The 14,254-nt window shown below is 38.4% G+C and overlaps 1 protein-coding gene across 16 annotated transcripts in view; it reads right to left on the reverse strand.

The window, feature by feature from the left end:
* The window catches only part of ATP2B2 (ATPase plasma membrane Ca2+ transporting 2), a 441,468-nt gene that overhangs the window by 92,009 nt on the left and 335,205 nt on the right, over positions 1 to 14,254 (reverse strand). For all 16 annotated transcript variants that reach the window (XM_086755389.1, XM_086755390.1, XM_086755403.1 and 13 more), the window contains 2 exons: positions 7,771 to 8,028; positions 6,787 to 6,912 (listed from right to left, as the gene is read on the reverse strand). In XM_086755389.1, coding sequence (XP_086611515.1) covers positions 6,787 to 6,912; positions 7,771 to 8,028 — 384 coding nt within the window. The remainder of the gene's footprint in view (positions 1 to 6,786; positions 6,913 to 7,770; positions 8,029 to 14,254) is intronic.

Below are 14,254 nucleotides of genomic sequence, written 5' to 3' on the forward strand. Positions count from 1 at the left end.
ATTGAAAGTTTACTGGGCTTGGGTTTCTTTAAATACTCTTTCCTGTATTTGAAGAAGGAATTAGTTTGAGAACTATGAAAATAGATTGTAACACACAAACTGTTAGCCTTGAGGAAAAGAAAAAGGAAACATGTATTTACACCTCCAAGTGAACTATAGATGGACGTATGGTTACCTAGAACTTGCTCACAAAGTATTCCATTATTTAACAATTGTTTTTAATCCCAGGTGCTACAGTTTTAAATAAACTATATTTTAAGACCAGTCATTATCCCAGACTTATAGCTGTGGGACATCAGAAGAATAAGACCAGATTCAATCAGAACATAGCCCAGTAACTAAATTTTTCTTTCGTGGGGGCATGCAGAGAGAAAGCACTTTTACTCTTCTTTTGAAGCTATTTGCTGGTTTAAGTCTTTGAGTCAACTAAACTCACTGTCGTAATGAACCAATTACACTGCCTATAGTACTCACTTTCATCCTTTCCTGGTCACTGCAGTGTTTGTGACAAACTACTGTTCTTTGCTGGGTTTTAACCCATTGCTCCTTAGAGCCTCACCTCACTTCAAAAATGACATTGCACTGCTTTACAGTTATCAAGTTTGCCATAAACGTAAGGGTCTCCACTCACCCTCCTTAAGGCCACATCACTGTTTCATTCATTCTGTACCAGCCTGAATGAGGCAGTCAGTAACTGACGTGTGCTAAACAGTTCCGTGGCTAACGAGGGAAAAATCTGGTATGCTTCTTCTCACCTATCTTGCCCCTATCACTCACCCACTATCATCATTAACCACCACTCAGTATTTTAAAAGAACAGAAATGTTCAGACAAGCTTTCTGCAAACTCCTGTGAAACGACTTTACCCGACTGAACTGCGAGCTGGTTGCACTGAGCAAACGGGGAATATAATTATCTTCTCACGGAGAATCTTACTGGGCATTCAGATCTACTAAACCTGAACAACCATGGAAAGATTTTTTTTTTTTCTCCCTTCCCTTTTTTAAAAAAAAACCATTTTATTGGGTTCATCATCCTTTGTGTATATTCATTTCACTGAGTTATCTCAAAAGCTGAAAACAGGAAAGATATATGGACCTGTGTCCTAAAATAGATCTATATATACACACACACACACTTGCAACTCATTTTCTTATTACTGGTCGTCCAGTTGCTGTCCTACAAAATACTAAGCAATGCACATCATTCATGTTCTTAAAAGGAAAACAGAAACACAGAACAGAGAGAACATCTGTCAACACTAAGCCTAATTTGAGAGCATAAATATCAGAACACAAAGAAAATTTCAGCAGAACAGAAATAAGCCAAATAAAAACAAAAATGCACTAATGGTCGGATATATTTAAAAAAAAAAAAGGTAACAGACCTTCTCAGTGCATTGAAAACCTTCCCTATGGCTTTCTCAGATAAAATTAGATTCCTTAAAAAGTCATGTGCTTTCTTTCATATGATAGAGTAAAACATCACAAACATACAAATTAGGATCACCACCCAAACAACAAAAAACAAGTAACATTAAACCCTAAAGGAACAGAAAATATCTTTAAAATCCAGAACAGGTTTGGATGTACTGGTTCAGACAAAACAGAAAATGTCTGAAATTTAACTCTGAAATTTAGAGGAACATGTACTTCAACACATAACATTATTTAAAATATATTCTACTGAAGAACTTGTTTTTAGTATTCCTAAAAGGAATTGAAGGAATCTTCTTCTGTGTAGGACTACAAAGGTGGGTAGAAATATCCTCCAGAAAATGGTATGCACACCTGTCCTTCAAAGCCAGCTTTAGCAAGACAAGACGCACCCACCAGATTCCAAGCTTACCTCTGCACACCGGGAAACGGCAAAATGTCTTAACTTGAAATACCTTTCTGACCCTTTTCTTAACATTAGTCTTGTAAAAAACGATTCAAAATGGTTCAGGTGTATACAAAAGCATGTTTTCGAGCAGGTACCAATTTATCAGCAGATTATGTCCCACTAGTAGTACTGGAAACATTCTTCAGCACCTAAGCTAAACCAAAGAGCTGAATCTCCTTCCACCTAACTGCGGCCATTTCACCATTTAAAGGGTATTCTATTAGCTCGAATAAAGCAACGGGCTCCATGACTTCAATCAGCTGCTGCGATATCCATGCAAAACCAGAATGGATGCATGTTTTTCACTCATCTGCACGCTCAGCATGCATTTCAACTTCATGTTGAACAATGCTACTGACTTCTTTCCCTCTCAAGACTAATTTTTCAATATTAGCAAAAATACATTTTTTCACATGCTGAGTATTTAATTTGAAGTTGATAAATGCTGAATATTCCAAGATAGAGTAGGAAGAAATCCAGTTTAGTAAGAAAAGAGAAAAACTGATTAGACAGATAAGGAACCTATTACAGCATATAGTTTTCAGACAAAAACGCAACTAAACATCAGGCTGTTCAGCAGCTCACAAATCTAATAATAATGGTACTGGTGAAATAGATTGGAAATAGGGCTGCAAATCAAGAAAAGAAAACCAGAACATGCCAGGTTTGGGCGTTTATACTGTTTTGATACTTCCAGCAAACTTGCAGGGAATAAAAATTATCTGCCTGTCTGAACAACTGTGTTAGTCACTGCAATTATTAAGAGGTAACCAAAGTTAATAATGAAGTGAATCAACCATCAGAATATCCTGTATGGGGAGAAAAAAAAATAATTTTTCCAGAAAACACTCATCTACAAGTCATTTCAACATATCCAAATAATTTTTGAAGTTAGCTGCTTGGATCTGAAAAATTCTGTGCTAGAAGCTTAGCTTGGAATATTTTCTGGCCAGGAATTAAGACAGAATCAGAACTATTTTTCTCCAGGCAGTAAGTGACCTGATTCCTTAATCAAGCCTCTTTTTATTTCCAAAACCTAACAAAGTACCATGATCAGAGACTTATTTTATTTGTTCTTCAAGAAGCTCTGTTCCCTTTGTTTCAAATCCTTGCTGCGCATTGACAGAAACACACATTTGTAAAAGTGAGCCTAGGATAAAGCAATGTTCTGCCAGCCTGACTTCGGTAAGAACTACACTAGGTGAGCTCCTCTGTGTAACTCTTAACTAAATTAATCTAAACATTCAGAAAAAAAAGGTTTTAAACAGTAAGCCTCCTAAGGTATTTTTTACAAAGTTAACTATTACAACACCAAAATGCTTCACTGTGTGCAATACTGAGGCCACATTCATATTCAAAACTTCTGTATTTAGGAATCGTGGATTTCTGTGAACATGGAACTACACAAAACTTAAAGGGCACATCAGCTTCAATCGAGACAGCTGAGGAGCAGGGAGTTTGATTGCCCAAGCTGTCTTCAGCTGTTGGTTGATACATGTCTATGCTCATTGCAAAGAAATTTAACATCACCACAGTCTCATTTAAGCTCACGACTTTTGATGCAATAGCTTATGCTACACCATGCATACAAATCTGTTCAAGAACTAAAAAAAGGAAAATATTTTAGAGAGAAGTACAGCAGAGCTATAGAAGAGAAGCTGCTGCTTTTTGTTTCAGGTATACCAGGCTGTATTTCCATTTCTGCCTTCCTAGGTGGTACCAAATGCGCTACACAGAGATGGAAATGAACCATCTGGTTTAGTCAGCACTGGTACTCTTAGAATTGCTTCTCAAGTACAGTAAATGACTATCTGGATGATTAAACAGGACATTAAGCACAGAAACTCATTTAGTTTAATTATGTCATTGAAACTGATTGAATATTAAAAAGGTTGTTTCAGGTGCCAATGGTGAAAATAAGACTTCCTGATTCAGGGTGCTTATCTTTCACCAGATTTAGACTCAAAAAACAAACTGTGGCTGCAATTCAAACGTTACCTTTTTTCAGTTATTCCTCTGTCAAACCTGAACTGTTTTCATTTCCAACAGATGATCATGGGAGAACAGCGGCAAACAACATCCTGACAACATTTCTCTAAAGTCCAAAAGCCCATCTGGAGGTAACTTACTGATGTCTTCAGGTGCAAAGATGAGGAAAATCTAAGGTCTGTTTGATGGCTTTGCTGAGCGTCGATTTGGGTTTTTCTTCTTTAAACATGTTTTACAAAAACATAGACTTAGGTTAACATCCAACAGGAACTCAGTTTTTAAGTCAGGTCAAACTCATCCTGAAATACATGGCGGTTTCCAACCTTTTGGCTTTTGGACTACTAATAATTCCAGTGGGCACAGCAGCTCCCACATCATCGGGATTGAACCTTGAAGAAGGTCAGTTTTTGCATGATAGAATCTCAAATCATCAACTCTGCTCCTAAGCAAACAGAGTTCAGGGATTTTCTAACACAGCATGAGCAAAAATTCATTAGTGTAAGTATGGAACAAAGGTGTGTGCAGTGCTTGTTAAAGTATCATATTAATTCTTCACCTTCTTTGTAATCACAACACAGATTACATAGTAATAGAGAAAAAGAAAGAGCACATAATTTATTTAGCTCTGCAATAAAAACATAAAAACTAATTTCTCTCCTTATAGCAAAGAAATTTTGACTTTTGGGAAGCAAGACAAAAACAGATTTTCTCCTAACTTGACACCTTTCCCTTTCTCTTCCCACTATGGCTTTCAGGGCAATATTGTCACGTTTTTCACAGCCACCACTGAAATTTATGGGTATTCTGAAATTCAATTTAGGAACATGTGAGGTACACAAATTCATGGAAATGTCATAATCAGAAAACCTCTAGAATTCAACAACAGAATATTTTAATTGATAGAACTCTCTGAAATTTCATTACAGATGTTTCTATAAGAAAATATTATTAAAAATATCTCTTTGAAATTAAGACATTATGCCAGTTATGAAGTTATACTTCCAAAACAGTACAACTATCAGCTACTAAAAAAGAAATGGAAAAAAAATGCACGAATATTTCAAGGACAATATTGGATTACAAATTCTGTTAGGCAACAGTGAACTGCCCTTCCTCAAAATACCACTGCAGGCCTCCCTGTTTACACACTGGCAAGCATCTCCAAGAGATGCCAATCTAGAAATTAATCTAGAAATCAAGTTAAGCCTAAATATCTACACTACTAGGATAAATCAAATTATTGTAAATCTAGCAAAAATAACAGTCAGTAGTTTTATATACTACTCATGAAATTCAGAACACTTCCTTAAGTTACCTTACAGTACATCAAGGTGCAAGATGGACACAAGAATTCAGCACTGGACCTGTCCCTACTATTCAACGTTTCTGTATGTGTGCTGCCTGCCAGAGCTGACCTCTTCATTGTATTTTCTCTGCACAAATGCAGCCTTTGGAGTTTGCAGCTACTCCACTCATCTTTATTACCCTCTACTGAACATGTGCCAACACCTTCTCCAGACATTCACAACTTGGAAAAACTCGGAGTTTTACAGCATGAAGAGCAAAAAGCATGCGCTCGGCAACAACACTGTAGCAAAAAAAGTTAACAAATAAAAACCAGAATATTTGTAAAGAAAGCAAAGGAATCGTAAGGAACAAAATAAATTTGTTTTGCTGTTTTATTCTCAGAAGTGATAGGAATTTTTTGTGTCATTTGAAAAAAATAATTAATACACAGTTTTAGGCAGAAAGATGCTTGCAGCTTACTAAACTTGCAAGTAATTAACATGGTCTTTTGTACCATTAAGTCTGTGGCAATGGCAAACTCCACAAATCACATCAGCAATTTCTTCATCTTAAGTTAATGCAGCTATCTTTTGACTGAAATATGACGGTTTTTTACCAGACCACAATACCATAACTTACATAATAAACACTCACAATCCCATAGGCAGTGAACTAATTATCTGGTTTTAAACTTGGAAAGGATTAATAGAAAGTTAATTCAATAAAATTGTCACGTCCTTACTTGGAGCTACTTGTCTCTTCTGAACAAAGGCATCTCCCAGCAGTAGCTGCTGGGAAACACCAGCTCAGAGAGGCAGGATGGGGCAGGATTTCTGCAGGAATGCGTACTTACCCGCTGCACTGCAACATAAATATTCTATTTGGGATGACTCTTGGCTGACTGTAGAACCAGGCAGCAAAAAGAATCCTTTCCATGAATAAAAAGTTCAAATGTATTTGAAAGTGACTGTTTCGGGTTATAACACATTGATGATTGTCATGAGATCAGCAGGCTGCTATTTCGCAATAACATCCCAGCTGGAATCTGGGCCAACCAACCTATTTAGAAACTATCTTCATCAGAATTTAAAAAATCACATTCTATTTAACTGATTTACTATATAGAATTATATTACAAAATACAAATATTACAAACAACTTGAATTTACTACAGAAGTCAGGCCCAGAATATTTTTGTATAACCATTTCCTTCTATTTTAGTATACTCATTTTCTTCTAAGTACTTTGTTTCTTTTTCTGTTGTAGCTAGTATACACACAAAGTGTTTAGAGACTTTAAAGGGCTTTGAAATGTAACGGCTAAATTAAAACTGGCATACAATGAATTGAAACAATTGTTATTTCCTTAACTGATACTTTTCCTTTTCCTCTGAAAATGTTTAATTACTTTCTCACTTTACAAAACACGTATGATGATCAGAAATAATTGCACACAATCAAAAAACAACAGCATGTCTTCTGTATGACAAACAGACAAGGCCAGTGTCTGTGTTCAAAAGATCAGCTGTATCTAGGTTACCAAAACCTGATGGCATGGAAAAACAAAACAAGACAAAACATGAACAAAGCATAAAGGATAACTCAGCAAGAATTCAGGCAGATTTACCTGACAGTAGCATTGGGTCTTTGTCAACAGATTTGCGGACTTGGTCTGACTCTCCAGTTAAAGAACTTTCATCAATTTTAAGATCATTGCCTTGAATAAATATCCCATCAGCAGGTAGAAGATCACCTTTCAGTAAGAACATGGTAATGGAAAACCACAGTGGCTTAGTAAGATTGTTTTTATAATTGCATAAAGATTTCTATTATAAAATCACAATTAACAATGATTACATTTAAATATAAAATGAAAGCAAAGGTGAAAGAACTACTACCGTATCAGTCCATATCAGCCATATTATTGCAATCCTATAGGGAAGGGCCTTTGTACTGCAAATATTTTTTGCCTAATGCTGTCCCAGAATCAGAACGCATCACATTTAACAAATGATTAACATAATAATCACTGGCGCTGGGCAGGGGCAGTGCTCTTTTTAACATGGCATGAAGGTTTCTTTATCAGACTTCATAGGAATCAGCAGTGGCTAATAAACAGCCAAGCTGCCCTTTCTCAGGAACCCTTAGCTAAGTCCAGGAGAGACCTGATGGCATTTTGCTGGAATTTTCCAGTTCAGCTGAACACAGCACACAGAGTTCCTGCAAAGGTCTTCCTGTTCACTGGAGCACAGGGCGTTCCCTACGGCATCCACCTACTAGAAGCATTCCATCTGGGGCAACTTACAGGATCCATAGCTCTGGAGCAGCCAGAGGTGGGGTGAGCACAGAGGCACAATTCCTTTTCACAGAGCATTTAAAAAAACTTCCTCTTATTCCTAACTGGACAGAAACCAAAAATTCCAAATAGTGTAATCCTCCATGAAAGAGAATTACCTTTGTATGAATAGGAATGAATTCTTAGGTTTTACTTTTGCTCTAACAGCCAAATGGAGATCTTGCCATGGACAACAATGGCATTACATAATTCTCTGTCTTTTAAATCACTTCCAGTGAAAGAATAAATAAAGTTCATCTAGTTGCCGAAACTTACCATATTTCACCTGTGCAATGTCACCAACTACTATCTCTGCCACCGGGATCTGGATAACCTGTCCACCTCGGACAACAGTAAATTTCTGTTCCTGCTCAATACGACTTTGAAGCCCACGAAACTGCTTCTCCTTGCTCCAGTCATTGAAGGCAGTGACAAGTACAACACAGATAACAGAGAGTAGGATGGCAGCACCTTCAATCCAGCCAGCTTCAGCCTCACCTTCATCTTCAGCTCCTCCTGTTGCAGTACCACATCCTGCAAAGACAGCATTCAAAATCATTCAGTCAATCGAAGATTGAGTTTATCATTTTTATCACAAGAAGAAAAACTCGCTGTGAAATGCCAACAAGGTTAAGGAATAGAACTATTTTCCAAAGCACCAGCTGCTAAATGAAGCATGGCAGAGTAGAGAAAAAGTAGAAATAAAGATGTCTGAGGAAAAGAGAAACAGCACATCAATAGAAATTTTAGATCTTTTAATTTTTCTACTGAATGTGCTAAATTCAAACTAAACAAACAGGAAAAGAAGGCAAAACCACACATTCAGTTATCTAATAGAAGGGCTGACAGCTTCACCTGAGCCATCAAGCATTTCCAGAAATAAGGAGGACACATCAAGAGTGGCAAGAAGGACTAAAACAATGAGTAACACCAATCAACTGAAAGCAAGAACATTAAATTAAGATTAAAGAAAACTGATTAAATTAAAACATACTTAAAAAATAATTTTCAATACAATTTCTAAATGTATTGAACTAAACACATTTATAAGGAACAGTTGTTTAAAAAAATACTGAGACTAAGTATGTTAGTATTTAAATGTGATCATGAAATGCATTAGGGAACACCGAGTAAAAATAATTGCCTAATATTATTTTATCATTCTTCCTTACAGAGAAATACAGTGGCCTGCTTATAGAATTGTAAGGTTTTTTATTTTTGTCACACGTAAAACAATATTAAAAAAATACATCCTATGCAGAATTGATACTCTGACATGTTAATTCTCAATTGCTTTATACACATCTGCTAATTATTTATTTCAAAGTAAGAGGCAGTTACAATTTAAACAGATTTCCTAGATAGTATTCACAAAATAAAGCTAATATAGCTCTCCTTCTTAATGAAATAAGACCTAAAAAAAGACCATTTATAATAGTGGACAGCAGTACACATACTGTAATCACACAATTCAGAGCTATCCCAATTGACACGAGGGGAAAAAAAAGAACTCCGGCTGAACAACAGAGCCTCCTCTCCTGAGCGGCTGAGGGCAAAAATAAATCTTTTAATTTTTCATGAAGAACTGAACTAGGGAGGCATTTGACATCACTTTTCCATCTTACCCAGGTACCGGGGAGTTTTAGCAACTTACCAACTGCTTCCATCTATGACTGAAGTTTAATTTTGGTATATTCATCACCTGTCACTAGAGGGAATTAACAAGCAATTTGATTTCTATTTTTGAGATACAAAGACATCCCTGTAACATAAGCATCATAATTCATTAACCAGCTGAGTAATTACTCCTGCATATGAACAGCAACAAAATTATCAAAAGTCAAAGGAAGAAAGATAAGACTGAAAGTCAACTAAGTGAACAGAAGAAAATTAAAATAAACTGAGTTTTTACCAGTGTTCTCTGCAGTTTAAATTTAGACTTAACCTAACTGAAAGACATAGCACATGCCCAAGAGAAGGTGCTTTCCTAGCAGGGATATCCCTGGACTGATGATCCACGGGAACCTTTATCTGCAGTACAGGAACCATTTTTGTAGCATCCAAGGAAGAAATTAAGTAACCTTTTGTAAGTTCAGTACCTTAAACTACTTAAAACCAGTTGCAAATGCAACTTACAAACCACATCCTCAATTTATTCCTTCAGCAGAACATTACTTCTGGGAAGGACTAATGAACTTTGTTTTCTTTAACTGCAATCATCTAAATCTGAAGATTTCAGATTCCTTTTCCAAATCAGTAGTCATTTTTACCTTGTTTGGATTAAGTGGTTTCCTAGTATAATTCTGTTCTGGCAAATACAAGACCAAAATTCACTGTTCATTTTGCATTAGATATGATTCAGAATTCAGTATGGTGAACATCCTGTTCTTTTTAACAGCACACCTTATCTCCTATTTCTCACAAAAGAAACATGGCCTGCTCTAGCCACAGCCAAAGACTGATGATATATCCTTTTTAGCTGGCTGAAATTCAGTCTAGCTCATACAAAAGTACGAATAGGTGTGTCCTACGGCCCAGGTTACCTGGCAACAGTAACGTGCAGATTGACCCACAGAGGTGGGCAGCTCAGCTCCTCAGCAGTTCCAGGCATTTGCACCGGGGTGATATTTATTTACTTTATTCTGTAGCATGCCTTCTTATGCTTCCACTGAAAATCTTTGATTCCTGCATATGGATTACTGATAACTTATGCAACAGTATTTTCTACAAAATCTAGAATTAGCATCACGTAATTCTTAAATACCAGTTTTCAGTTTGAGCTGTATCAGCATATCCCAAAAAATAGACACAAGCTGTGCTTGGTCCTTCATTATAAGGATCCCATTATTGCTCTGGACATATGGAAGCTTTATAGTAATATGAGTAGAATAACCTCTCTTTAGAGCAGAAAACTGTCAGTTTTGAGAAAGTCACTGCTATTATTCCAAAGAACCAATAGGCCTGGTTGCTGCCTCCGAGATGCTGGTGGACAAGAAGCTCAACATGAGCAGGCAATGTGCCCTTGCGGCCCAGAAGGCCAACCGCATCCTGGGCTGCATCAAGAGGAGCGTGGCCAGCAGGTCAAGGGAGGGGATTCTCCCCCTCTACTCTGCCCTGGTGAGACCCCACCTGGAGTACTGTGTCCAGCTCTGGAGCCCCCAACACAAGAAGGACATGGAGCTGTTGGAGAGGGTCCAGAGGAGTCTACAAAGATGATCAGAGAGCTGGAGCACCTCTGCTGAGAGAGCTGGGGCTGTTCAGCCTGGAGAAGAGGAAGCTCCGGGGAGACCTTAGAGTGGCCTCCCAGTGCCTAAAGGGGGCTGCAGGAAAGATGGGGAGAGACTGTTCAGCAGGGCCCGGTGTGACAGGACTGGGGGTAATGGTTTTAAAATAGAGGGAGGTAGATTTAGATTAGATATTAGGAAAATGGTTTTTACACTGAGGGTTGTAGAACACTGTCCCAGGTTACCCAGAGAGGTGGTGGATGCCCCATCCCTGGAAACGTTCCAGGCCAGGTTGGCCAGGGCTCTGAGCAACCTGATCTGGTTGGAGATGTCCCTGCTCCTGGCAGGGGGGTTGGACTGGGTGGGCTTTGACGGTCCCTTCCCACCCAAACCATTCTATGATTCTGTGTGTCAGAAAAACAGAACAACAGCTAGTCAGTGCACTTGAACCCAGTGCTAACCTAACACACTGCACCTGGAATGGCTTGGAGAGTAATATTTCTGTGTCCCTTAAGGAAAAAAAAAAAAAGCAACTTCTTGATTCAGTAAGAACAGGTAAGAAATAGAAGTGTTCATTGACTTGAGTCATGAAATTAATTTTGTGTGTATGTGTTGTCAGAACTGATCTTCATGTTAATATAAACAATACAATTCCTAGTATGTTCATATAACCAGAAAAAATAGTCTAACACAAGATGTAAATAATACAAGATGTTATCATTAAGATGAAAGGAATTGTGTTTACCTGTCTCATAGATTCAAGAACATAATTTACTCTTCACAGTACAGCTGAAAAAAATGTTTGAAAGAACAAAAAAAAATCTGCAGAAGACAGACTGAACTTAGAGCAAGTTCTTGGACAGTGTGCCTAAATTTGACAAGCTTCTGCACTGAGTAACAATTCATTATTTTAACTTTTTAAATCCTGAGAAAATTCTCCATAAGCCAAGGGAAACAACAAAGTTCAAATGCATTTCATCTCCTTTCTGTTCAGTTAACCAGACAATGCTAAATTCAGATGGAGGAAAGGAATTCTTGGAGTGAGAGCCAGGAGCAGAGAAGTTAACTGATAAACATGGTCAAAACCAAGTGAGTCTTTTAAACAGGTGGAAGAAATGGTGAGTTGCTTTGTGGATTTTAGAATCCTTATCGATTGAGATTCAATCTGGCTTCTATAAAACCACAGGGTTCTCATGGTGATCCATTGCTCCACGTTATCTGACACACTAAAAGGTAAATTCACCCATAGAGGTGGACAGGTAGTATGAAGCACACAGCTCATGCTGTCTTTTTATTCAATATGACTCAAAATTAAAACAGTCAACCAGGATACGTGAGACACAAATTCTTTTTTTTTTTTTTTTTTAATTTTTCCCTTCTCTCTCTCAAAGGATCAAAACTCAGGACCACAATTTTGAGGACCACAAAAAGGTTGCCAGTACACAAATGGCAATCTTCCCCACCGCCCTGCATATCCCCAGCCTGCAGGCTGGCCAGCTATGTCCTCTCCTAAGCACCATGAACATCTGTGTCCCTGTTTGCTCTAGCCAATTCCCTCATTTAATTCCATGCCAGATGAATGGTGATCCTAAACTATCAGAAAAAAAGCAGTACCTCTTTGTCAGTATGTTTCAGGTTGGGGGGAAGCAGAATTTCATCTGTGTAAGGAGTTTGAACATAAAGGACTAGATGTCTCCAGTTTCAAGCAGCAGCTGAGCAAGGCTCTTGAACATCTAAGATTTCCAGGTAGATACTTAAAACAACACTTCAGAAATGAAATTGCACTTTTTGTGGATCCAGTCTAATATAACTAAAACCATGCTCCTTAAATGATTACTTGAGCTTTTTTAATTGACTTTCCCAGAATTTTGTTTCTGCTTTTTACAGTTCCACAGAAATGAAATAGGACAAAAGTGCTAGATAAATTAATATAAAATGTGCATATCATTCTCATTAAAGGAATAAACTATAGAAACTTCTAGGGAGTAAATAACTATCTAGTTCTTACAATAGTAAGATTTCAGAACAGATTTTTTTTAAACAGAGATTTACAGACAAGCAGGATTTAAAAATGCAACCTGCCCTTCAAGACCTATCTGTCAGGAAACATTTTCTTGAACGATGTTGTGTTCTTGCTTCAAAATTATTTTAGAAGCAATTATTTGTAATAGAAAAAAAATGGAAACCTGTATCTCCATTGGTATGTTTGTAGAATTCTTTCTTATATACTTAAGGAAACTCACGTTTTTTTTCTTTTTCTTCTGACATTATATCACATAGAACATATAAGGCATCCGCCTGCCCGAGGGGGATCTCTGCTCCTCCGTGGGCTCCCCGGGCTGCGGGGGGATCTCTGCTCCTCCGTGGGCTCCCCGGGCTGCGGGGGGATCTCTGCTCCTCCGTGGGCTCCCCGGGCTGCGGGGGGATCTCTGCTCCTCCGTGGGCTCCCCGGGCTGCGGGGGCACAGCCGGCCTCGCCATGGGCTGCACCACGGGCTGCAGGGGAATTCTGGCCAGGAGCCGCATTACTGCTCCCCCTCCTTCTGCACTGCCCTTGGCGTCTGCAGCCGTTCCTCTCACAGAAATCCTTCACAACGGGCAGGCAGACACCTCTCAGGGTCTCTTCACATCCCATCTCCTCTCCACTTCTCTCAGCCGGGCCGGGCCGAGTTGGGCCCAGTCGCCGCCCGGCGGGAGGCCAGAGGGTGAGGGGTGCAAGGCCCACAAGGCTCGCGCCTCCCCCTCTCTGCCCCTGCTCAGCTCCTTCACACCTTCTCTTCATTTTTTTTCCTGTTTTCCCCTTCTTAAATACATTATGGCAGAGTTATGGCAGAGGGGTTATCAGGGAACATTCTGCTACCAATCGGCTCGGCCTTGGCCAGCAGCAGGTCCGCCCTGGGCCCGGCCGACTCCACCGGACAAAGGGGAAACAACTTCCAGCAGTTTCCTACAGCAGCTGCCACTGTAGCCCCCTCCCCACTACACAAACCCAACACAAATTTACAGGAACAAACTGTATGTATTCATAGGAGAAAAAAACCACATACTTAACTGTACACTTCTGTCCTCCTTACTGTAGTACACAGAGTGACACAATATTGACTTTACAGATAAGGGGAAAATAAGAAATATAAACAAGACACACAAAATAAATAATAATATGCCCAAGCAGCAAAATATAGTTTAAAGCATCTAATGCTTATTAAGAAGACTCATATAAACTTTGAAAAAATATGTTAAGGTCTAAGATTGCTGTCACGCTTTCACAAGATAGTACTTGGTTCCTGATGTTACCAAAAAATATGCCCGCGACTTTATTGAAAGGCACAGACTGAAAGCATCACAAAAGATTTTCTAATACACATATATGTTTTGTGGTAGGGTTTTATTCCAAGACAGTGAATTGTGAAGTACTAATTTGAAATTATATTTAACATAGGTTCTATCTGTCAGAAAATTCAATTTCAAAAAGTAAACAAGATTCTAACATGAAGCTATTTTCTACCATAACTACGAACATACGCCATGTGTGTGTGT

The sequence above is a fragment of the Chlamydotis macqueenii genome, chromosome 10 (assembly GCF_036417535.1).
Source record: "Chlamydotis macqueenii isolate bChlMac1 chromosome 10, bChlMac1.mat, whole genome shotgun sequence".
Lineage (NCBI taxonomy): Eukaryota > Metazoa > Chordata > Aves > Otidiformes > Otididae > Chlamydotis > Chlamydotis macqueenii.